Consider the following 26,690-nt stretch of genomic DNA (forward strand, 5'->3'; position numbering starts at 1 on the left):
CTTTATAAGTTATTTTCTTACATTTTTAATTTTTTTATACAATTTTGCAATAATAATAATAATAATAATAAAAGCCTACTAAAAACACTGCCAGCAACAAATCATAAGGATTATTACGATACGGTCTACACAAAGAAGCATCGTAGCAAGTGTGAGAGTGTGTATCAAATCAGTAGAAACCAGGAGGCAGTTACAATTCATCCTATGAGGGTGGTTTCAAAAGTTCTCGGAATGGAATACACAAAAAGTACTTAAGTTACTGAAATGTTTTTTTACTTTTCAGTGGGGTATCCTTGTAGATTAATTCACTTGGTCTAATGATGTTCCAGTGCCTTGATCCCATCTTGAAAATGAGTTTCCTCCAGGTCTGCAAAATAGTTGTCAACCCCGGCTATCAATTCTTCGTTTGAAGTGAATCTTCAACCACAAAGAAAAATTTTCAGTTTTGGGAAGAGATGGAAGCCTGACAGAGCCATATCAGGTGAATAAGGTGGGTGTGGCAACAATTAATATGTTAGTTCATATAATTTTGCCATGGCGATGGCACATTTGTGTAGATGTGCATTGTCTTGATGGAGAGATGACTTTCTTCCTTGCTAGACCTGGCCTTTTTTCATGTATTTTTTGTTGCAATTTGTCCAGGAGGTTAGTACAGTATTCTCCAGCAATTGTTTGCCCAGTGGGAAGATAACCTACAAACAGAAGCCCCTTTGCATCCCAGAACACTGATGCTATGACCTTTCCCGCCGAAGGAATTGCCTTTGCTTTCTTTGGTGGCAGAGAATCAGCATGTTTCCACTGCTTCAACTGTTGTTTTGTCTTTGGGGTATAGTGGCGCACCCCAGTTTCACCTGTGGTCACAAACCGGTGCAAAAAAATCTTGTTCATTTCTCCTAAAATGGGCCAAACATTGTTCCGATATGTCCATTCTCAAGCGTTTCTCATCCAGCGTCAAGAGTCGCAGCACCCATCTTGCAAATAATTTTTTCATTTCTAATTCTACAGTTAAAATGTGATATACCCTTTCAGATGACATCTGGCAATCATGAGCAATTTCACACACTTTCAGCCAGTGATCCTCCATGACCATTTTGTACACTTTTGCAATGATTACTGGAGTAGTCACATCTTGGGCAATGGCTGAGCGGATCATCATCTAAGCTCTCCTGACCAAATTTAAATTCATTTGTCCACTTGGCAACATCTGAATATGAAGGAGCAGAGTCTCCCAGTGTATTCTGGAAATTGACATGAATGTCCTTTGCTTTCAAACTTTTCATTATGAAGTACTTAATCACTGCTCGAATCTCAATTTTTTGCATCTTCGTCAATCACTATGCAGGAACAACAACAGAGCCGCATTACTATCACAGCTCTCTCAGCTCTCTTCCAAGAGCACTGGCATGGCATGTGTTTACAGGCAACAGTCCAATGAAAATCACATGACCAACTCGTTGCTAGCGCTGACCTCTCCTGGTGATTTCAAGAACTTTTCAAACCACCCGCATACATAACAGTAACTAGTCAAGTCTTCAGAAGATGATGTTCAATGGACTTCTTTATATGTTATGCATATACACAGATCTGTGTATATGCGGATGGATATGTGTGTGTGTGCGAGTGTATACCTGTCCTTTTTTCCCCCTAAGGTAAGTCGTCCGCTCCCAGGATTGGAATGACTCCTTACACTCTCCCTAAATCCCAAATCCTTATGTCTTTCCCTCTCCTTCCCTCTTTCCTGATGAGGCAACCGTTGGTTGCGAAAGCTTGAATTTTGTGTGTATGTTTGTGTTTGTTTGTGTGTCTATCGACCTGCCAGCGCTTTTGTTTGGTAAGTCTCATCATCTTTCTTTTTAGATATATTTTTCCCACGTGGAATGTTTGGTGGCAGAACTCAATTAGCAGGCTCTTCTTTCGTTTTTTCTTCCATGTCCATAGCTGCCCACAATCCTCTCTTCCAGTTTTTTCCTAATACATTCCACCCCCATGACAATCAGGTTATCATCTCCCTTAACATTACTTAATTTTTCATATATTTCAACAAGCACCTCATACTCTTCTTTGGACAATGGTACAAACTTGTATTGCCATAGCGTCCTTTGGTATAGTTTCAAGCTTGCTTATAATCATCCTAGAGCTGTATTGCACATATCCCTCAACACGTAAAACAGTGTTTTTTTCCTTTCTTTTTTTCCTTTTTCTTTTTTAAATTACTCTGACACCTGGTCTGTTTCGATCAGTTCTGAAGTGGAAGACCCTATATTCTCCAAACCGGAAATCTCGTGATTGGGGCCAAATATATCCATTTCCAGTTGTTCCACCTCAAGTTTTGGGTTTCCTACACTGAAAAGCCAAAGAAACTGGTACACTTGCCTGATATCATGTAGGGAGCCCGCGAGCACGCAGAAGTGCCGCAACACAATGTGGCATGGACTCGACTAATGTATGAAGTAGTGCTGGAGGGAACTGACACCACGAATCCTGCAGGGCTGTCCATAAATCCATAAGAGTATGAGGTAGTGGAGATCTCTTCTGAACAGCACATTGCAATACATCCCAGAAATGCTGAATAAAGTTCATGCCTGGGGAGTTTGGTGGCCAGCAGAAGTGTTGAAACTCAGAATAGTGTTCCTGGAACAACTCTGTAGGAATTCTGGATGTGGACAGTGTCACATAGTCCTGCTGGAATGTTTGAAGTCTGTCAGAATGCACAACGGGCATGAATGGATGCAGTTTTTCAGACAGGATGCTTACATATGTGTCACCTATCAGAGTCATATATAGGCGTATCAGGAGTCCCGCATCACTTCAACTGCACATGAGTGGGCCTTCAGCTCTAAAAGCCCATATCAATCTTGTTTTGCTGAATGTTTCACACTCTGACACTTGTTGATGTCCCAGCACTGAAATCTGCAGCAATTTGCGGAAGGGTTGCCCTTCTATCACATTGAACGATTCTCTTCAGCCATCATTGGTCCCATTCTTGCAGAATATTCTTCCGGCAGCAGCGATGTCAGAGATTTGATGTCTTACTGGATTCCTGATATTTACGGTACCCTCGTGAAATGGTCATAGGGGAAAATGCCCACTTCATCGCTACCTAGGAGAAGCTGTTTCCCATTGCTCGTGTGCCGACTATAACACCACGTTCATACTCATTCAAATCTTGATACACTGTCACTGCAGCAGCAGTAACCAATCTAACAACTGTGCCAGAAACTTTTTGTGTTATATAGGTGTTGCTGATCACAGTGCCGTATTCTGACTTTTACATATATCTGTATTTGAATATGTGTGCCTATACCAGTTTCTTTGGCGATTCATTGCAGTTTGCTGCCCTGCAGCAAAGTTCTCACATTTCAAGTAGCTATTTTAAAACTGGAATTCCTTTTCTTCACCTTGTCTGTATCTTTTGCCGTACTCTTCCAGAGTTCTGACTGGGGGACTCTTATCTCCAGAATATTTTAATGAAGATATTGGTATGGTTTACTGCTGATGACTGGGATACCTGTGGATCTTTAGTGTGGTGGTTTTACCTTGCTTCCATAGCCTATACCGTTGACCATCAATTAGTTCTTCATGTCTTTGGAAATGGTATCTCATTTCCAAGACAAGAGCATGCCTCACCCAGCAAACACTAGCGACAGGAAATAATCTTTATTTTATCACCAAATTCAGTGTTATTTTTAGCCAAATTGGATGCTGCTTTTTGAAATAGTGATGTTTTTTGCCAATTTTGCTGTTTTAGTGTCAATTTAGCTTGGTTTTCGCTTTTTGCTGTTTGTTTTTTCAATTTCTGTTCTTTTTATCAAGTCTGATATTCCCTTTCTTTTTCCAGACTCGTCGTCGCTTTCTTTTTTGTGTGTGTGTGTGACATTTGGTGTTACCTTTTTTTCTTTCTCTTTCTTTTTTTCAACATACAGTATTACCTTTTTTCCAACATATGGCATTAACTTTTTTTGTCAAATTTGGTTTTTTCACTGCTACATTTGGTGTAATTTTTTTGTCAAATTCAGGTTTTTTTTCCATTATCACTGTTTTCCTCTTTCCACTTCTCTGGTGTTTCCTCTTTCCAATTTCTGTGCCATTTTTTGCTGATATTGGTGTTTTTTTGTCAATGTCAGTGCTATTTTTGATATCACGTCATCATTAGTTATATGGGAAATGAACTGTGATTTTAATGCTATTCACCGACGTCAGCCTTGAGGAAACAGGGAGCCAAAATCCAATACCAACATATAATAACTACCACTTAAGAATACTGGTAAACTGCCGTCCTCAGATACATAACATATTTAATATGGGATAATGACAAATTTTACAATATTTCGAAAAAACTGCTGATTTCACGATATTTTCTGAAAATCTTCGAATTCATATTATTTTGCTAAAAACTGCCAATTTTGTATTGTTTTTTGAGTTATCATTTTTGCAAAATTTTCCTGTCTTTAGTGATTACTTATCCCGGGCAACTCTAGTCATGTCAGCAGTCACATAGAATGATATTGCCCCCCCTCTACTATGGGGAAGGATACATCAGGAGTAACTACGCCCACTACATAGCCTGAATTGAGACCACTAATTACTGGAATTGATTAATCCTAACTTTACTTCCACTACTTTATACCTAACATACATATTGTAATGATCAAAAAAGTTGATCAACATAAACCTCTGGCGAGTGTGTTGCCAGACTGTAATAGAGCAACATATGTTTTGTAATTTTTATAATTTTCACATTGTTAGAAGGTTTTTGTATTCATTTCATGTAGTAATATTACTATATGCCATTTAGGCAACTAAGAGATGTAGAATGTTGCATCACAGCACCATGTAAGACAGAGAGAGAAATTGTGGCCTATCTGTATATAATCTGTCACTGTTTTCAAAAAGTGCACAATGTATGAGCCTATAATTTCCTTTAAAGATCCAGTTAGCTTTCATTAATTTATTACTAGAGATTCATTTTATATACTGACTGGCATGCCTCATTAGGATGTCCAACGTAAACTTTTATGGTTCTTAATTGGTTTGAAAATTAGAACATTTCATTTAACACATGATACCTGATGTATGAGTTTCAAATTTTTAACTTTTAATAATACACAAGATTATGATTTTATTTGATTTGAACTGTTGTTACTGCTTCAATATTGTATATGTTAGGCAGTAATTTTTGTGTTTTATGCAGATAAATCCAATAAAACTCCTTTCCCTTCACATGATACTTGGTGATTTCATATGCTAATATGTAACCATGGCCAATATATAGGCCAGACTGAGACAGATAACTGGTGGTATGATTTAGTACAACTTTACTTCATATGCTACATACCATGCATACATATTGCAATAATCAAATAAGTTTACGAACATAATATCTGTTGGATACCGTGTCAAAATGTTATATATATTGAATATAACATATATACAATTATTCTGTTACTGTACCATACATTCTATCGATTCATATTCTGTTGCTCTGCTTGTCATGCATAAGTGTAACAAACATAACAGGCCAATAAATCTTGCACAAAACTTTAAATAGTATTACCAGCTATTCAAAGATATGGTTCTAGACATCTTTGGCTGCACTATGATGGCTGTGCCTGTGTTATGATATGACAACTTACTGTATACCTATTATTAGTGGAAGTAATCTAGTGCACTACTGGACTGTATTTGCGCTACACGCTACACACACACCCACACACATACAGTACTGGCTTGTCTTTACATATGTACTGGCTGGTTAATCAAATGAGAAGCATGGAGCTTGTGACAATGAGGTAATGTTATAAAGAAAGTATATATGTAGACAAGATGTTTCATGCATACAGGCAATTTATAAACCGATGTCACCATTTCAAGTGCTTGAAAATGACTAACAGTTGAAAGTAGCTAACAGCATGGACAATAAATACACTCCTGGAAATTGAAATAAGAACACCATGAATTCATTGTCCCAGGAAGGGGAAACTTTATTGACACATTCCTGGGGTCAGATACATCACATGATCACACTGACAGAACCACAGGCACATAGACACAGGCAACAGAGCATGCACAATGTCGGCACTAGTACAGTGTATATCCACCTTTCGCAGCAATGCAGGCTGCTATTCTCCCATGGAGACGATCATAGAGATGCTGGATGTAGTCCTGTGGAACGGCTTGCCATGCCATTTCCACCTGGCGCCTCAGTTGGACCAGCGTTCGTGCTGGACGTGCAGACCGCGTGAGACGACGCTTCATCCAGTCCCAAACATGCTCAATGGGGGACAGATCCGGAGATCTTGCTGGCCAGGGTAGTTGACTTACACCTTCTAGAGCACGTTGGGTGGCACGGGATACATGCGGACGTGCATTGTCCTGTTGGAACAGCAAGTTCCCTTGCCGGTCTAGGAATGGTAGAACGATGGGTTCGATGACGGTTTGGATGTACCGTGCACTATTCAGTATCCCCTCGACGATCACCAGTGGTGTACGGCCAGTGTAGGAGATCGCTCCCCACACCATGATGCCGGGTGTTGGCCCTGTGTGCCTCGGTCGTATGCAGTCCTGATTGTGGCGCTCACCTGAACGGCACCAAACACGCATACGACCATCATTGGCACCAAGGCAGAAGCGACTCTCATTGCTGAAGACGACACGTCTCCATTCGTCCCTCCATTCACGCCTGTCGCGACACCACTGGAGGCGGGCTCTGCACGATGTTGGAGCGTGAGCGGAAGACGGCCTAACGGTGTGCGGGACCGTAGCCCAGCTTCATGGAGACGGTTGCGAATGGTCCTCGCCGATACCCCAGGAGCAACAGTGTCCCTAATTTGCTGGGAAGTGGCGGTGCGGTCCCCTACGGCACTGCGTAGGATCCTACGGTCTTGGCGTGCATCCGTGCGTCGCTGCGGTCCGGTCCCAGGTCGACAGGCACGTGCACCTTCCGCCGACCACTGGCGACAACATCGATGTACTGTGGAGACCTCACGCCCCACGTATTGAGCAATTCGGTGGTACGTCCACCCAGCCTCCCGCATGCCCACTATACGCCCTCGCTCAAAGTCCGTCAACTGCACATACAGTTCACGTCCACGCTGTCGCGGCATGCTACCAGTGTTAAAGACTGCGATGGAGCTCCGTATGCCACGGCAAACTGGCTGACACTGACGGCGGCGGTGCACAAATGCTGCGCAGCTAGCGCCATTCGACGGCCAACACCGCGGTTCCTGGTGTGTCCGCTGTGCCGTGCGTGTGATCATTGCTTGTACAGCCCTCTCGCAGTGTCCGGAGCAAGTATGGTGGGTCTGACACACCGGTGTCAATGTGTTCTTTTTTCCATTTCCAGGAGTGTATATTACAGCCAGTTCAGTCCATGTCTCTTTCTTAAAACTTATGTGTCTTCCAGCCATTAGCTGTTGTCTCAGTGAGCATGCAGTTACTTACAAATTTGAGAATCTGCTGAAATAAACTGGGAGTGATATGTGAATTTTCTTGCTATCATATCAAGAAGTACTATGGTTATGATTAAATACTGATATGGCTTACCTGGACATTTTGACTATTAAATGACACAATACTATGAGTGTGACTTCGTGTGTGTGTGTGTGTGTGTGTGTGTGTGTGTGACAGAAAAAATCAGATGATCAGATGCAGCTACAAGCAGGGGTACAGAACATGCAGTGAAACCACAACACAGGATAACACTATTTTCTTCTTGTGATAACAACAGACTTTACCACTTTGTCACAGTGTTGCTTCAATATTAGGGTATTGCAAAAGTGATGGGACCTACCAGCTTAGAAGGTCTGGCATTATCTGCTATGATATGGACTAGTGTCACGCATGCCACTGCACCAACATGAATTCTGCAAACACTGCAATTATCTTTGACTGCAATTCAAGTGATGCATAAACACCATTGCTCTTGGCAGATTGATAAAATGTAGTGCTGTCACGTAAGCCCCATTTCAACCTGTCTTATAGTGATGGTCACATTTATGTTAGACACCACCATGACGACACCACTCTGGTACCAACCACACTGAATTTTAAAAGTCTGAGATTATACACAAATGTGGACTGCTATGTATCTAACTTACAGTATAGAGTTCATTTAAGTTGTGGGTATCTTACTTGGTATTATAATTTTCATAAATGTGGAAAGATGATTATAAACAAATTTCACAGACAGAGAACCTCATATACACTTTGACATTTAAAACTGACATGATTTGAATGCCATGTGAATGGAGGTACCCCAGTAAGGTTTTGAAAATGAAAATACTGTAAACAGTCAGTGCTCTTGACACTATTTGCAGATGATTCTTGCCATTTTAAACATATACAGAAATATAAGAATTATATAAAAAATAAATGACAGAATTTCGCAATAAGCTCAACAATAAAACTGAAAATGAAAAACAAACTTAGTTAACACATTCCAGAAAACTACTTTTTTTGTCAAACCATGTAACTGTTAAAATCTCAGGCAAAAATAATGATGAGTACTGGAAGCCTTCCAGTCTATCATCTACTTATTGTATCTTTATTTCTCACTCTGCTCCTCATACCATCCAGTGCTAGCACAGTGCTACTAATGTACTATCTCTGATATTCTACTCACTGTGACAGCTTTTCTTTACCTCTACTTCCGTATCTCCTCATCTCAGCAGGGTCTCGTCTGGCTTGGAATTCGACTGATCCTTTCTACTCAATCCCACACAATCCCTCTCACCTCTCTGAAGAAAGAACCTCTTGTCCAAGAGCTTTGAGTGCTGTGTTCTATTGTAGGTGTTTATACTGTAAGTATTCTGAGTACCGATCACTGAAGGTACGTACCTGCCAGCTTCTCTCCCTGTGATTTTAAAAATCTTCTGAAATGTCTTCTTTCCTTATAAATTAAACCATTCAACATTAAAGCAGCATGACAAAACAGTGCTCATAATGCATTTGTTGAACTCCTGCCTTTTATGGTCTATATGTACTTGTAATTAAACATATTTCCAAAAATAATAAAAAACCTAGATAATTGATTTTCAGAAATTATGTTCATACTGAGACTCCCAGACATTGCACACAGGCCATAACAGAGTTTTACTCTCCAGCATCTCTCTCCTGCAGTTCCCAATTCTACATAAGTTCTCCTATGATACAAGATTAGTAGCTCTGGGTGGAAGGATGGGGTCGGAAACAGTTTACAAACCAAATGTTTCATTTGGCATGAAATCAACATCAGTATTCAAACATTAACTAAATGACTGCTTCTGCCACACAGGCTGTCATTGGCTGGATTAATATAGCCACTGATTTTGCATTTACTGCTTCTTAGTTCTGGTTGTGTAGCCACTTTCACATGACAGATTGAAATAGGTATCAGGTGTAAAACAGTCAAAATACTGCATATAAAACAACAACCAGCTGTTTGGACAAAAAGAATAAAGAAGAGGACTTACACAGACTAAACCACCAAAATATTACAGTCAAAATATTCATCCAGTCACACAACACAAAAAAATATAGGGGATGGGTCTAGTATGCAAAAAATTGTACACTCGTAATGATGTATGTTACCTTTATACTTCTGTATCACATAGTGCACTTACTGAGGCTGAAATCTCCATACAGATATGATTTTACAACTTTTGCATTTCCTAACTCTACAAACATCTAATATGCACTTAAATTTTTCCACTCTGATATTATGTTTAGTATTAAGTTTGTAGCTATGAGAGCATGCACAACATCTAGAGGCATCTGTTTGAAATGCCCTCATGCCATGGGGGCTCTTACAGCCCTTAGTCTTCTGGTTACAGTATTACAGTTCACATCAATGTGCTATTTGTAGTCAGTCATTTTGTATACGTAATATGATGTGTATTTTCAAAGTGTTAGATGCTCGGTTGTGTTAAATACTCCGACAAATATTCTTAATTTTCTCATTGGGCAACAATTTGTTCTCTCATATTTTAATAAAAATTAAAATACATTGTGATGAAGATGAAACATTTTTTGTATTACAAACCCAGTATTATGTAATATAGTATGAAAATTATGCCTGTAATTTTCTGCATTTTTCTTTAAGAACAAGGCCAAAGATACCTGATAAAACATTAAACTGTGTGCATGCATTGCTTCATTTTTTACTGGATTTTAATGAAACTTAGTAACACACAGATTTTTAGCACTATGATCATGCACAAACAATAAAGTGCCCAATTTGTGAAGGGCACAAGCCTCATCTCTCTAGCTTTTTAACAAAAACAGCAGTAGCAGCAGCAGCAGCAGCAACAATAATATTAAGAGGATAGGCTGCTTCTCGCCACACACAGGTGGCGTTCAGTCGCAGACAGGTGCAACAAAAAGACTGCTACATAGCTATCAGCCAAAAGGCTGCCTGTGGAAGTAGAAAGCACACACACATTCACACAAACACAACTCTCACACACATGGCCTCTGTCTCTGGCTGCTGCATCCAGAGACTGTGATCATGTGTGTGTGAGTTGTGCTTTTGTGAATGTGTGTGAGCTTCCTACTTCAGAAGAAGGCCTTTTGGCCAAAAACTAATCTTCTTCTTGTGCCTGGTGCCTATCTGCGACTAAATGTCTCCTCCATATGATGAGTAGCAATCTATACTTTTCATAATAATATTGTTATCCCATCCTGGAGTTCTCTAGCTTCTTACATTTTCATGTTTTTATGTTAACATTCTTTCACTGCTGCTGTTGGTAAAGATAGAGATAAGAGATTGTTTGTGTGTTTGTGAACTTTCCTTGTGTCTATTATAGTGCACCATGTAAACCATAAACTTTAGATAATATTGTTGCAGTTAATTACTATTGTTCATCATTTTATCTGGATGTCCCATCATGGCAGTTATTGTTGAGGATGAACACGGGAAACTATGCATAGGCTTGCATTTTATTCTAGTATGCTGTGTGAAACAGAACTCTTACAAAAATATTATATTTATTTATTATTTTAACAACTTGTAACAACAACAGTATCAACTATTTCTAAATTAACAGAAATCTAGATATGTTCTCTCTATGCTCCCAGTGCACATAATAAAGAAATACTAGTCATTTGCCCCCTTCCTACTATTCATGCATTGCAGTGTTACTTCTGTAGGTTAATAAATGCTACTGTAATCTTATTTGAATGACACAATGCAGTATGCATCAATGAGCAATTGGTCCAAAGGTGTCACAGTATATGCCAATACTGTTCAAGAAACACTTGGTGAAATTTATTCTGTTGTATAATCTAGTAATGTGGTAAAATATTTTACAATTTTAAACATGGCTGCGAGACAGTGCCCATACAAGAACACGATTTGCATAATACAGCCGACCTGCTGCAACAAGATTTTACTCTCTAACCAGTTGGCTGTATTATAAAAATCATGTAAAATATTTTACTTAACAAATGTTCACATTTATTGTATGCCTACCAGTTGTAATTCTACATTAACACATGTAATTCTATTGCACACTATTTCAACCACCTATGCTTTTTAACAGTGTTTAACTGGGTGTAAGCTTCAACTGTATTTTAACTATGTTGAATCTGATATGTATTTCAGATAATCACTTGAAGGTGGCTACACAGCTGAACCTGCAAACTAGTTACTGCAAAATAAGGGAATATTTTAATCCAGTCAATGGCAGACAGTGTATAAAAATGTTATCATTCAGAAAATTCGTGCTAGCTGTGAAACTTATTCCAACTAAAGTTCCAGATTAAGATACATGTACTTACTTTTACTTTAGTGGTAACTGGTTGCAGATATGCTGAAGTGAGTTATGCCATTTATTTCTTTAGATGGTAGTAAACATCACACCAGCTCATTATTTGTGGCTTTTCATCTATTGCATTAGCTACTGTATACTGTTATAATAATAATAATAATAATAGTAATAATAATAATAATTGTAAATGATGTAGTCTACTGAAGTTGTCCAACAGCCTTGTGACAGGAGTCACACTCATGACTCACTCTAGCACATATTACTATGAGCATAATACAAAAACACCACACATATATGAGAGAGAAATGAATGAGGGGGAAGTTAATAAACCCACTAGAGTGGCACTACAATAGGTGTCTCATAAAACAGCTGCTTGGATGTTTTTCTACTTCTATATACTTACACTGAGCAACAGTTCTCATAGCAGTGTCACCTGTAGCTGACATAACACACACTGATAGATGGTTAAGAGTATGTCTTATTATAATAGACTTTTTACCATACCTGATGCAGAGGAACTCCTAACTGGATTCTGAGTCTCATTACTGGGCTCCCACGGCGGAGCTGCAAAACATAACAACAATAGCAATTGCAGAAACTACAACAATTCAAACATACAGAAAATAACAAAGCTAACATTTCCTATTGTGAAAAACATCAGACAGCACCAGTGATCACTGCTACTAAAATAAATTTAAGATTAACATGTCCAGAGAGTGAATGATATAAACATTAATGTGCTTACAAAAACCGCATCACGATATTATGTACAGTGTAATCACTTTTAGGTATAAAGAAATTTCAGTAACACTGGAAGATTTTCACTCAGAAGCTTTGTTCAACACTAATTTGAAATAGAACAACAGTAAAAATATATGTGCTGCATGATACCCTCTCCCTGCATGATACACACTAAGTGTACATCTGATTCATTCCCCTCCCAAGATTCTATTTACCTAAGGGGGCCACCTCTCCTCTAATGTTTGGGAGTAACTTCTGCTCAAACAGGAGGGACAAGGCTTCATCACACTAGAGCGAGGCTATTCACTAGAAACAAGGGGCTACACTGTTGGTCATTTGTCACATACAAAGTTCACTTCAACACAGCCATTACCAGGCAGCACTCTCTTCAAAAAGGAGACTGTGACAAATTCTGCTTAGTGTTAGGGACAGGAGGAAACTGTCCTCTTACTTTAACATCAAAACAATTCATAGCAGCCAAATAAAGCAAGCTGGCAGTTGCTAATGTAGCTTTCAACTTTTCATGGCTGACAGCTAATTATTTCCTTCCAGGTGGTGTAACAGCCACAATACCTACAGATATATACTGGTGAAAGCCCAGCTCTTAAAAATACAAAACTGTGGCAGCATGCCCATATAAGCTGTCACCATGACTGCAGAATTCATGTTCACTGGCATGGGTGAGAGGTCAAAACAAGAGTGTCCACTTCACTCGCTACAACAAGCATCACTGCTTGTTGAGTGGTCCCAACAGTATGCTGCCAGCACAGCCTCACTCTCTCTTGCATCGGCTGTGCTCACAGAAGGTTCCACTTACTGTTTAGGGTTGTTCTGTGTTTCTGTATGACGAACTTTGCACATTATCAGACTAAGCCTCAACTGCTATTCTTCTGTTAATATTTTCACATGCCTGTGAAATTCTGATGCTTTGCCTCACCATCATACTTCTTGTGTATTTGGTTGCTATAATAAAGAACTGCAGATTCTACCATTTTTGGCAATGAGACTGTTTCATTCCATGGGTGTTCTGCGAGTACAATGGATTCGGCATTTGGTATGTTGTTACAGCAGCAGCTTATTCAGCAACAACAGCAGTTTGAACAATAACAGCAGCAGTTATACTCCAATTAAAATTATTTTATATTGGACAGATTGCAGTGGCAGAAGGCATTGTTGCCAACCTGCAGCCAGCCATGCTTCGCTCCCCTACAGCCAGGCGACTAGCGTGAGTTTTGGTGTTCTCCTAAAGATAAGTCACTTTAGATTATAACAACATTTAGTTTAGTACTGATTACATGGCAAATAGGTGTATTGGAGTGCTTTTTAAGCATATCATTAAAGGTTTCATTTTTCTTCCCATAATATAGCATCAAACGCGAGAAGATGTACAGTCGGGTTATAGTCATATTTTCTGTTTATATTTTGCCATAGCAAGTCTATAGAATTTTGTTTAATTGTTTTTTCTCTCTCCAGCAATTTATCTGTAGTATACCTCTTCATTATTAAACTTACATTTCTAGAAAGTAGCGTAAAGTTTAAGTTGTTGCTTCAAAAACTTTGCATTGTTGTTTTTGTTTATATACAGTTGTGTATAGGCCAAATTTGTGGAATCATATTTTCATATTTATCTGTAATTTAACTGACTTACTCTTAATAAACTATCATGATTATCAAAAGTGAAAAGTGCTTGTCTTGCTGTAGAATTGTTAGGTCGGGGCTTTGGTGTGATGGGTGCTGTAGTTTTTTCCATGTGGGTGGCTGTAGTGGCGTGGGAGTGGGGGAAGCAAATGAGATTCGTCAGTGGTTTTGTAGGATATGTAGTAGAGATAGGAAGATACTAGAACAGGAGGGGAAAACTGCCACCATTGAGGCTGAGTTAGACAAGGCCAGTGGAGATCTTAACAGGTTAAGGAGGGAGAAGGGTAAAGAGAGGTGGGAAGTGGCAACAGACAACAGGAGGAATAGGCCTAGAACTTTGTTTGACAGCTTCATGATGAATGTGGAAAATAGATTTGACCTGTTGCTTCAGTTAGAAGCTGGTGAGCCTCAAGCAGTTGCAGGTGTAGACAGAGCACAACAAACTTTCAGCAGGAAACTGAAAAGTAAGAATGTGAAATCAATAAAGATAAAGAAATTGTTGCTAGGTAGCTCCTATGGAAGAGGTGTTGGCCAACTTTTGCAGGTCACCAATTTTTTTAAACATTGTGTTGGTCTGGAGCAGATGACAGAGGATTTAGGATCACTTTGCAAAGATTTCACTAAAGAAGACACTGTGGTTATAGTGGGTGGGCCAGGTAATAGTACTGACAGAGATCCTGGGTACAGTATAGAGTGTGACCTGGCAAAGATTGCATCAGCATCAAAGCATACTAGTGTTGAGTTTGTATCTGTTCTTGGGTGCCAAGACCGACCTCATTTGAACTCTTCCGTCAGGAGAGTTACTTTAAAGTTGGAATGGCTGATTGTGTCAGGTGTGGGGTCACACATTGGGGTGGTTCCTGTTGATTCTCTCAATAGGCGGGATTATACTAGGCATGACCTTCTCCTCAACAGGAAAGGGAACAGCAAACTGGTTGGGAAAATAGCAGGAACGTTAAAGGAGGGAGGCACTATCATGAGTGATAAAATACCAATGGTTATAGGGTTCAGTAAAAACCATTTTTTAGGGTAGAGAGGAAAGACAGAAACCAAGTTTCAAGAGGGGTTAGGATTGAGACAAACCTTCAGTTTGAGAAAGAAACCAAAAAACGTAATTCTAGCTTATTACATCAGCATAAACAGCTATTGGTTAAGAATTTTCAACAACCAGCAGAAATTTCTACTCTACCCAATTTTAACTCAGTCAATGTGAAATGTCAGCTATCTTTATTGCATCAAACTATTTGAGGACTGAGAAATAAAATTAATGAATGAATTATCTGCATAGATGAATAAGAGTCCTCAAACCCAATTGACATAATCTGCCTCTCTGAACATCATGTACAGAACTTTTAAGTGTTACAGGATTTAGGTTGGCATTGTTCATTCATCAGGAACTGTCATAAATTTAAGAACATATACATTCATAAATTTTGCCTAGAACAGCATATGGAAGCATGTGCAACAGAAGTAGAATTTCATAAAAAATCCTTCATAATATTAAGTGTATATTGAGTACCTGCAGATAACTTTAATCAGTTCATAAACCACCTTGAAACTGTACTGGCCCATTTAACAACCAAAAACAAATAAATAGTGGTTGCTGGTCATTCCAATGTAGAGTTCCTTAAAGACTTATTTGAGTTAGTAACACTATCATTCAACATAATTCCCACTGTAAAGTTCCCAACTAGGGTAGCCAATTGCTCGCAAACAGCAATTGATAATATCTTTATAGAAAAGTCCAATGAACAAAATTATATCACAAAACCAATAGTCAATGGCCTCTCAGCCATGACATGCAGTTCTTTCTGTTAAATGTTAATACTGAACAGGATATAAAATCTGTTAAATCTGAACTCAAGAGAGTAATCAATAAGCCAAAAATTGATTATTTTAGGGCACTCCTCAGAGACATTCACTGGAGTGATGTGTACAGAGCTCATGGTATGAATGAAAAATATAACACTTTTGCTAATAAAGTGCTTACCTTATTTGAACACTGTTTTCCGCCAAAACTAACCAAGGTTAGAGCAAAGTCTACAAAGAATCCATGGATTACTCAAGGAATAGGGGTATGTTGTAAAACAAAAAGGAAACTATCAGTCAATCCGAAACAGTTCTGATGTTGATGCTATAGCACATTACTAGAAATAAAGCAAAATATTAAAGACTGTAATACGGACATTAAAGCAAATATATTACGAGGAAAAGATAGTCACATCAGATAAAAAAAATAAAGACAATGTGGGATATAGTGAAGGAGGAGACTGGTAGAACCAGACAGGAAGAGGGGCAAATAGCGTTAAGAGTAAATGATACATCGGTGACATGTGTATAGTGTTGCAGAGCTCTTTAACAAACATTTAAACTGAAAAGATGGGGTTATCAGGTTCTGTAGATGCTGCAATGGGATACCTCACACCACAGACATTTCAAGTAATTTCCATAATATGAATTTGACCCTCACTACCCCAGAAGAAGTAATGTCCATCATAAAATCTTTAAAATGAAAAACACCTAGTGGATATGCTGAGATACTAACAAAGCTAATCAAAGAATGTGATTCAGAGTTAAGTAGCATATTAAGGTATCTGTGTAATCAGTTGTTTATCAGTGGAATATTTCCTGAATGGTTGAAATATGCTGAAGTTAAGCTGCTGTTCAAGAAGGGAGATAAAGAAATAGTGTCAAATTTCCGTCCAGTTTCACTTATTCCACCATTCTCAAAAATTTTAGAAAAGGTAATGCAGAATTAGCTTTTTAACCATCTTATCACAAATAACATATAGTCAAAGTTGCAGTTTGGATTTCTAAAGGGTTCTGACACTGAGAAGGCTATCTATACTTACAGTGAAAATGTACTTAATTCATTAGACAAAAAAATTGCAGGTAACTAGTATATTTTGTGATCTGTCAAAGGCATTTGACTAAATCATAATATCTTTTTAAGTAAATTAGAATATTATGGTGTAACAGAAAATTCTGCAAAATGGTTCAAATCTTATATCTCCGGCAGGAAACAAAGGGTGTTATTAGGAAAGAGACATATATTAAGCTATCAGGCATCATCCAACAGGGAACTAATTACATGTGGAATCCCACAAAGTTCCATCTTAGGGCCCTTAGTTTTTCTTGTGTATATCGTTGTCCTTCCATCAGTAATATTACCAGATGTCAAGTTTGTTTTGTTTGCTGATGATACAAACATTGCGATAAATAGCAAATCAACTGCAGTCTTAGAAAGATCGGCTACTAAAATATTTGTGGACATTAATCACTGGTTCCTAGCCAATTCTTTGTCGCTAAACTTTGAAAAAACAGACTACATTCAGTTCAGAACTTGTAAGGGGTGTCACACGAGTATATGCCTAACATGTGATGACAAGCAGAAAGAAGAAGTGGACTGTGTTAAAATCTTGGGATTAGAGCTTGATAATAAATTCAACTGGGCATAGCACACCACAGAACTGCTGATGAGTCTAAACAAATCTCTATTTGCAATGCAAATTCTGTCAGACATAGGGGAAATAAAAATGAAAATGCTGGCATACTATGCTTACTTGCACTCCATAATGTCATATGGGATTATTTTTTGAGGTAAGTCATCAAGCCAAGCTAAAGTTTACCAGGCACAAAAACTTGCAATAAGAGTTATATGTGGTATGAACTCAAGAACATCCTGCAGAGGCCTGTTAGGGAACTAGGGATACTAACTACTGCTTCCCAATATATTTATTCCTTAGTGGAATTTGTCATTGAAAATATGTCACTTTTTCAAACCAACACCTCAGTTCACGGAATCAGTACTAGAAATAAGAATAATCTTCACAAGAATTTAAAGTCACTTACTCTTGTACAAAATGGTGTGCATTATTCAGGAACACACATTTTCAATCATGTGCCAGAAGCCATACAAAGCTTAACATGAACACGCACACACAGTAGACTTCTACACCATTTCAGTGCAGTAATGTGTTCATTGTAAATAAGTATTGCAGTAGTTCTATTATATGTTCATTACCTTATAAATGAGAGAACTTTTTTTAAAATTTTAAATTCTGTGCATTAATGCAATCTTAGTAAATGAGTGTTGTAAAATGATCCTTTCATATAGTGTTCATTAAAAAAATAAATAAATTAATTTAAAAAAATGACGATCATTCCACTTGGGACCTGTGGAAGGTACATTAGCTTATTTGTTCTAGTTGTAAATATTTGTCATGTATTATTGTTTTTCTGATATGTTCTACACCCTGGAGGACCTCCTTACTACAGATCAATTGGAATGAAAGTAAATCTAATCTAATGGCAATGCATGTGACCTACAGAACAGGCAACACAGTGGATGCTTGCAAAATACTGGATTGTGGCTGACTCCTACCACTCAGCTCACCAAAATATCAATCACAAAGTAATTTGAATTGGAGTACAGACTTGATTCGCCAGTTGGTTATGACTTAACAAGGTACAACAATCCCTCCACAACTGCCCTCTGCATGTCCACCTGCTCTCCCATCCTTTCCACCATTTGAAGAGGTGAAGGAGGATTGGAACTCATACGTGCAATATCTGCAAAAGCACATCACAGCATTTCAGGTGGAGTACCCATATTTGCAATAATATTTTTTCTTGGCTTGGATTTAGCTGTAAGGTTTCATTGGCTTCAGGAACTTGCTCCGTTAAAAGTTCCAGTGGCACTGTCATCTCCTGAAATGCATGAGAGACTCAGTTCTTCACTATCTACAGCAAAACCATGTTGTGTCTTCCCATATGGAATTTTATCAGAGACAAAAGAAACTAGGCCAGTCCTATCAAGCACAGGCAGCCAACCTCTGGGGTTGAAGCAGGACATGCAGATTTATTTGTGCTCATTGTAAACAGTTTTATGCCAATTCTCTGAAACATGACATCGTCATCTGTTCTGCTCTGGACTGATAGGTGCGTCAGGTGGTGTTGCATTGATGAGATCCTACAGCTGAGGAACTTCTGACTATCACACAGGTGTTTGAAGTGTCAAAGCCTCCAACTGAATAGTTTGGGGATGAAACTGACAGTGTCCGTGTGTTCGGCCTCACAGCAAAGGTTTTGTTCACTGACACCCTCAGTGTTCTCCCTTTTGTCCACACCATTGGCAATCAGACTGTGGCCTTTTCCACCTTTCCAATGCAAAGTGTGGCCCTTTCCAATGAAGATTGCCCTTGTGTCCCAACTTTGTCCATATGCTGCCCATAGTCACTCCCACACTGGGGAAAGGGGGTGGAGGGGCATAGTGTGCAGCCGGCTATAAACAAGGCCATGTGGAACCTGTTTGTTCTAGCCACCTGATCAGTCATCCCTCAAATGTGAATGTACTGTTTACAGATGTCCATAGTGTTACACCAGTGTGCACTGCCAGGAGCTCAGCATTCCTAGTAAGAATGCAAATTCAGCAACAGCCATTCCATTTCCAGATCAATATTGGGGCCTCTGAATCTCATGTGAATCTTAAAGTCTACCATCACTTGGGTCGTCATCCTCTTCCCTCCACCAATTGGTTTTTGGTCAGTGACAGCACTCAGCCAATCATGGTTCAAGGGCAGTTTATGATCAACATTGAGTATCGGGAGGTCATGAGGGCAATCACATTTTCGGCCATTGACAGTGATGTTGGAGAATATTTTTGGACTCAACACATTCACGGTTTTTGGTTTTCAAATTCAAGATGCTGTGCATCTCGTTTCTGTCTCTATCTTGTTTCAGGTCTTGGATGACCTTTACCTTGAGTTTGGCGAGTCTGTTTTCACCTGGACTAGGTGCTGCAAAAAACTATGATGCTCATACCACCCTTAAACCAATAGCTGTTCCCAAAGTTTGTCACACTTGACTGATTCCTTTTCCTCTTTTACTGGCTGTCAAGGATGAACCTGCCAGATTGTGCAGCCAGGGTATCATTGAAACCATTTTCCTGTTGTGTCGAGGCCTTGTGACTACACAGCCAGCAACCAACAACACAGATGGGTTATGCAGGCACGGATCTCACTAGGGCAGCTCTTCAGGTGACAGACAAAGGATGGCTATGCTCCACCCATGCCTCAGGTGGCCGGGTCACTGGCCGGGCAGATCTTTTCTCTTCAGCAGGCCACGTGATCGAAAGTGGTAACTACAGTATCCCAGTGCCCAGGCAGTATTTAGGTCAGTGCCTGGGCTATGCTCTACCAAATGAAGCACACCCATGAAGTCCTGATCAAGCAGCTGTTGGCCATCTCCAAGTCACCTTCGAAGCTCTCAATTTCCCGGATTGACTTCACAGTAAAAGGCTCCTGGATGGTGCCCCCACTGTTCCAGTAGTACAACATGTAGGTCGACCCATGGGCAAACTAAGTTGCATGCATGGAACAGCACTACTTAGCCTACAGCATCACAGGTAATACCCAGAGGTGCACTTTTCCTGGCATGTGTGGACCCAGACATTTACCACCTTCTGCAACAACTTAACTCAGAAGTGGGACTCCATGTTCTGACATATGACAGGTAGACGTCCAGTTTGTTAGAATACTTTCGCTCCCAGGTGCATGTGGCAGCAGCTCACCACAAGATTTTATGTCAAAACTTAATGGACAGACTTACCATGAATGGACATATGCTTCCAGGATTTATCTCACGATTGCTGTTTCCAGTGTAGTAATCCTCAGTGTCAGCAATCATGTGTGGCTTCCTTGGTCCAGGACATGATTCTCATGCACACCCTCAATGAATAACTATGCTCAAATTTCCTTAAAATAAAAGACCCTTCCTTAAAAATATGCCTCCCAATACCAGAGCTTTTGAACAGTCTCTCAGAACATCAGCCACACAACAGGTTCCATCACAAGTGTTCAACAAATGACCAACACACTGCCCTCAGCCCCATTTTTGCCCCCACCCAGGTGGGATTCACACATTGCACGCAAAGACTCAGCAGTCAGACACTGCGCTCAACGGCACCCTTCCTGCAACCAGTGTTTTATTAGGTCCCACTACTGGTGTGCTAAGTGCACCTCTTGTGGGATATCTGGACATAGAGCAGAAGTTTGCCAAGCAGTGCTCAAAATAAATGTAGACTGTGCACATGTGGATCCCTCAAATGTAGAGGTGGATTATAGGGTGTATTTGTTACTGGACATATCCTACATTCAGTCTGTGCATTTCCACTCAGAGGAATCATTGTTGCTCAAGCTAGCTATCAACAATGTGCCCATCGAGCTACAGATAGACATGGGGTCCTGCACAACCATCCTACATTGGCAACCTTATTATCGCACAGTGTCCCCTTGCCTTCAAGCTTTTGACACCTCACTGCATGGTTACAGCAATGGCATCATTAAAGTCAATGGCCAATTTATAGCACAAGTTCAGTTCCATGTGACCTCCCTCACAGTCTAGATTTTGGTCCTGGATGCTCATGGAGCCATCAGTCTCTTGGACCTGTATCTATTCAATACTGTTGGCTTAGAAATCCATGACTCTGTCACCACCATTAAATTGCTGGGCATGAACCCTTACCTAAAAGATCTCTTTTCAAGTTTTGGCCGAGTGTTCTTGCAACCCTTCTTGAGTGTAAAATATTTCAATGTCCATGTGGCTCTTCTCCCATCAGCAACACCAAAGTTCTTCAAAGCCACAAATGTTCCCTTCACACTCAGAGAGAGACTTCAGCTGGAGCAACAATGGTTGCAAATTGAGGGTATTCTCACCCCCATTCCTAACAGTCAATGAGATGCTCCCATCGTCAACACAGAAAATCCTAACAGTACATTGCTCATTTTCAGGGACTCCAAGACAATGATTAATGCCCGATCTGTCATAGATGCTTATCAGTTGGCAATTTTTTTTTGTCAGTGTCACATGCATGTGCCCTGACCTAGGCATGTGTTCTTCCACCTTCAAGTACACTTCCTATCACATTGCTTTCAGCATAATGCAACTAGTGGATATGTCTGCCGAGGTGTTGCTTCACTCCAGTGGAGATAGGGTGTAGCAGGGAAATGATCCTGGCAGTGCTCCAGAAGCATGTCTTGTTTTTCTTGCATGTCAGTCACCTGGGCGTTATGCTCGCCAAGCGCCTTGCCCAACAACATGTCTACTGCCCCACCTGCCAGTGCAAGCAGGTCACCCCTCCATGTCTTTTTTTCCCCTTAGCCAGACACTTCTGCCTCCTGGTACCACCTACACCTGGATTCACAGGTCCTTCCTGGGACACTGCTGGTTTATCGTCATAGGTGCTGGCAGTGGTTTCCCTTATATATCACCCTAGTCCGCCACACCTGCAGGGCCCGCTATTCAAACCCTGTCCAGAATTTTTCAATTGGAGAGTTGCCAGAAACTACTGCCACAGAAAACAGCCCTCAGTTTGCTTCCACAGAATTCCCCACTTTCTGTGAAGCAAATGCATGACACTGATACATACTGTACCTTTCCACTCTGCTTCTTATGGTCTAGCTGAATGTCCATCCACACCTTTAAATCTCAGCTGTCCAAGTACCACCACCATCACCCTTTGGACAAGGTCTTTATTCTCTTTCTGACTTCATATGGTTCCACTCCCCAGGACAGTTCAACCCCAGAAAAAAAAACCACCTCAAGGACCGACCACATCAGTCACAGTTATTTAATCTTCAATCCCGCCAGCACCCACCCATCCCTCTTCTCAGCAGTCCAACCACTGGCCTTTCTCTCTCCAAGATCCAGTGTGGACCCTTATCTTTGCCAAAGGCCACCAGGATTGGTTCCTGTGGTCATCTCCAATCTTCTGGGCTGGGCCATTGTGAAAGTGATGCTTCAAGGGGGTATAGTGTGCCTAAGTGCATTACCAAATTGCACTCTTGCTGTGATCCACTTCTTGGGGCTGTTAGTCTGCTATTACCTATTGTTGTAGTGGCAGAGTCCTAAACAATGCCAATCTTGGACACCAGCAGCCAGTCTCAGCTCCAGGCTACAGCCTGCTCCCTGGAGGGGTCCTCAAGCTGCTCCATACACATCAACAGAGTTTGTTTTGAGTGACTACAAAAGCATCAAAATCAAGATCTGGCTCTGGAGCTGTGACAATAATGATGTCAACAAAAACTTTTGCCTCCTGGAGCTGCCAGTTATGGACCTACTCCCTTCATGCCCTCTACACTGAACAGATGTGGCCTTCAATGCCATGACCAGCAATTGAACTTTGTAATATTTGTCTTTGTTTTTCATTGCTTGGTTGGTTGATTTGGGGTAGGGGACCAAACAATGAGGTCATTGGTCCCATCAGATTAGGGAAGGATGGGGAAGGAAATCAGCTGTGCCCTTCCAAAGGAGCCATCCTGGCATTTGCCTGAAGCAGTTTTGGGATATCATGGAAAACCTAAATCAGGATGGCCGGACACGGGTTTGAACCATCATCCTCCTGAATGCAAGTCCAGTGTGTTAACCACTGCACCACCTTGCTCAGTTTTGTCTTCATAAACAATAAATTGGACTTAATCTTTCGTGCATCTATTTGTGACCAACTTCTGCTCATCCTCTCAGGGCTTTGTCTACCTGTGTAGGCTTTAGTAAGGCCTTCAACATACTTGGAAGGGTGGCTGTTCATCATTGCAGATGCATCATCAGCAGGTGGCCAAACTATATGGAAGAGGCTTTTAGTGTGGAAGTAATAGGAGTCATCAAAATGCAAGCACTGTTCCTGGTTAGTGAGTCTGATGTAGACGTAAGTTTTTATAGAGCCATTGAAGAGGTGGGAGGATCATGGAATGGACTAATGTATGAATTTGAAGAGACAACAATTGCTGTTGGAATTTGGTTGGAGGGGTTGATGGCATGTGTTTTTCAATCTAGGTAACAGGAAAGGAAGAGTAGATGTTTAGTGAATCTAGCATGAGCCAACTTGGGTTTGAGCCTGAAGATGAGGTATTTCAATAGCACTGAAACACCTGTAGAACTGAAGATTTTGGTAGATAGATTACCCACAAGATTTGAATTTGTTTGGAATATGAATTTTATGAAATGCAGTGAGGGAGTCTTGGGGATTGTGACACATGGAAAATGTATGCAAGATGGAACTTGGGCACCACCACCGATTGACAAGGGTGTTCACTAGGTCTAGGACAGGTACCTTATTTGTCCAAACATAGGCTGCATGCAAACATAGGCCATACCTAAACCTCTGACACAAGATTATACTAAAAAGTGAGTCTCAAAAATAGTCTGCACTACTACATTTACCTTGGATTATGAAGTACTATTACATACATGATGCAGACACTAAATTATGTTGGCATTCCTACATAACAACTGAACAGCTTCATGTTATCAGCTATGCATTATGAAAGGGAAGAGAAACTCTTAAGTAGTTCAAGAAGTCCATATTGATTTTAAGGGCAAAAGTGCAAATATCCAGATGTGAAGAAAGATTTGCTTAATTTTATAGTTCAAAACAGCAAATGTGGATATGGCACCACAGCTGGAAAGATTTAAATTGAAGGCTGCAAAATAACATGTAAAAGAAATATTTTGCCAATTGAATTTAAAGTTTCATATGGGAGAAGTCAACAATTTATGCAATGAAATAATCTGTTTCTCACAGAACTACAGTTCAAATTTGGGAATGTAGGCTAAATATTGGTCTATTTTGATAAGCCAAACAGCAGTACAGTAAAGGAACACCATGTGCAAATATAAACATATGGTGCTAGAAAGCAATCATGCAGTGGTTTCTTCTTCTCCCCCGCCCCCCCCCCCCCCCCAAGACTAGCACTATATTTGCATAGAAAGTGTAAGTTTTCCACTATTTTCTTCTTAAGGCTTGAATGCTTGTATAGGTTAACTGCAGTATCTTTTAATGGTATTAATTTCAACCCAAAACATACATGTGCACATCATTTTGAAATTTAAGATTTATGTTCTAAGGGAGAAGTCACACCATAATTTTTCAAGTCAATCTCTAGGAAAAATAAAACTGCAGCCTATATTCACACAAACACAGTATTGTCAAGCACTGGTGTCCTGAGACATGAGCAGGATTTCAGTACAATGGAAATACTTTTGATATTGTGTCTGGAGAGCTCTTTCAGCTGTTGGAAGGCAAAGGTTTCAATTTACAGAGATAGGGTGTATGTAAAGTAACTGTCTTGTTGAGGGAGCAGAGATAGTTCAGGGATTCTCCACTGTGGAAATTAGGTTCTGTATTCTTGTGTTAGTGACTGATACAGATGATGTAATCAGAAGATCAGAAGGTCATTGTAAAAGGAGGGGTAGTATCAAGAAATGGGAGTTTTCCTGGCTTGGTCACTGTTGCATATTCATGCGTTAGCTAGCATTTAAAGAACATGATGTGAACCTGTGTTTAAACCTAAGGATATGGATAATTTTCTGAGTTGATACTGGATGGAGCAGGAATTCATTTGATCTCTACTCAAATCATCAAGCACATCTCTCAATGTTTTGCCTGAATCCATTTCTCTCCTCACCCTAACTACTCACTATGACAGCGAGCTTCTACACGCTTCCCATTACTCGTAAAGTTAATCATACTGGATGCCCCAAAGTAGATTGTTACTGTTCCCCCACTGAATGAATCTCGACTCTTGTTGACCAACACCTCTAACCCAATGACTGCAGTGTAGCTTCCCATATCAAAGACATGACCCACTTCCTTCACTGTCTCACAGTCATCCCCGTCCTGTTACTACCTTGATCCTTATTCATTACTGTTGACATAACCTGCCTATATACCAATATCTTCATGATCAGGCCTTGAATGCTTTTGAATGCTACCCCTCCCATTGTCCTACTGACTCCGAACCCACCATCTCATTCCTTACACATCTGACAAACAACATTCTTGCGCATAACTACTTCCCTGTTGAACTGAAGATATACAAACAAATCTGCAGAATGGCTATAGTTACCTGCATACTATTCCCCTATGTCGACCTGCTATGGGCCATCTAGAAGCAAGGTACTTATCCACCAAAAATCAAAAATCCCAGTTCACTTCTCTGACACTGTATCCTCTTCTTTCACAGCCTCAGTTCCTTCTTTCCCACCACCACCACCACCACCACCACCACCACCACCACCTGTCAACAAGAGCTATGCTATTTCAGTCTTTTAGACATGGGCCATTCGACAGCAGATGTTTTCCTTGCTTGTATTTTTCATAATCCACTTGTGTACATACTTCTAAGTGAACTAATTTAGCTCTGCAGTTCAGACTGCATAGGATGCCCTCAAGCACAGCAACACTTCACTGCTTGTTTTTATGATCTACATAGTTAAAATCACACAAACACCTATGCACAGCACAGATATCGAAAAGTGAACAATTTCCTCCATTCCCCACTTGATATTTAAGTTTGTTTACATGCTAATGACACAGAAAATACCCTCAAAAATGTGTGTAACTACTAGTTTAGTGTCACCAAAGTCGGAGCATCCCAAAATGGTTTAGTTTCACCGAGGCATTGTGCACATGTGAGCCATACTGCACATTGGCTAGTAGCGCAGCTGGCTGCAACCCAGTATAGTCATCTCAACTAGCCTTTACATGATTACGGTTTTGATTAGATGGAT

The 26,690-nt window shown here is 40.1% G+C and overlaps 1 protein-coding gene across 5 annotated transcripts in view; it reads right to left on the reverse strand.

The window, feature by feature from the left end:
• Positions 1-26,690, reverse strand: part of LOC126184545 (uncharacterized) — a 414,668-nt gene that overhangs the window by 25,651 nt on the left and 362,327 nt on the right. For all 5 annotated transcript variants that reach the window (XM_049926963.1, XM_049926962.1, XM_049926961.1 and 2 more), the window contains one exon: positions 12,249-12,308. In XM_049926963.1, coding sequence (XP_049782920.1) covers positions 12,249-12,308 — 60 coding nt within the window. The remainder of the gene's footprint in view (positions 1-12,248; positions 12,309-26,690) is intronic.

Source organism: Schistocerca cancellata, chromosome 4, assembly GCF_023864275.1.
Source record: "Schistocerca cancellata isolate TAMUIC-IGC-003103 chromosome 4, iqSchCanc2.1, whole genome shotgun sequence".
Classification (NCBI taxonomy): Eukaryota; Metazoa; Arthropoda; class Insecta; order Orthoptera; family Acrididae; genus Schistocerca; species Schistocerca cancellata.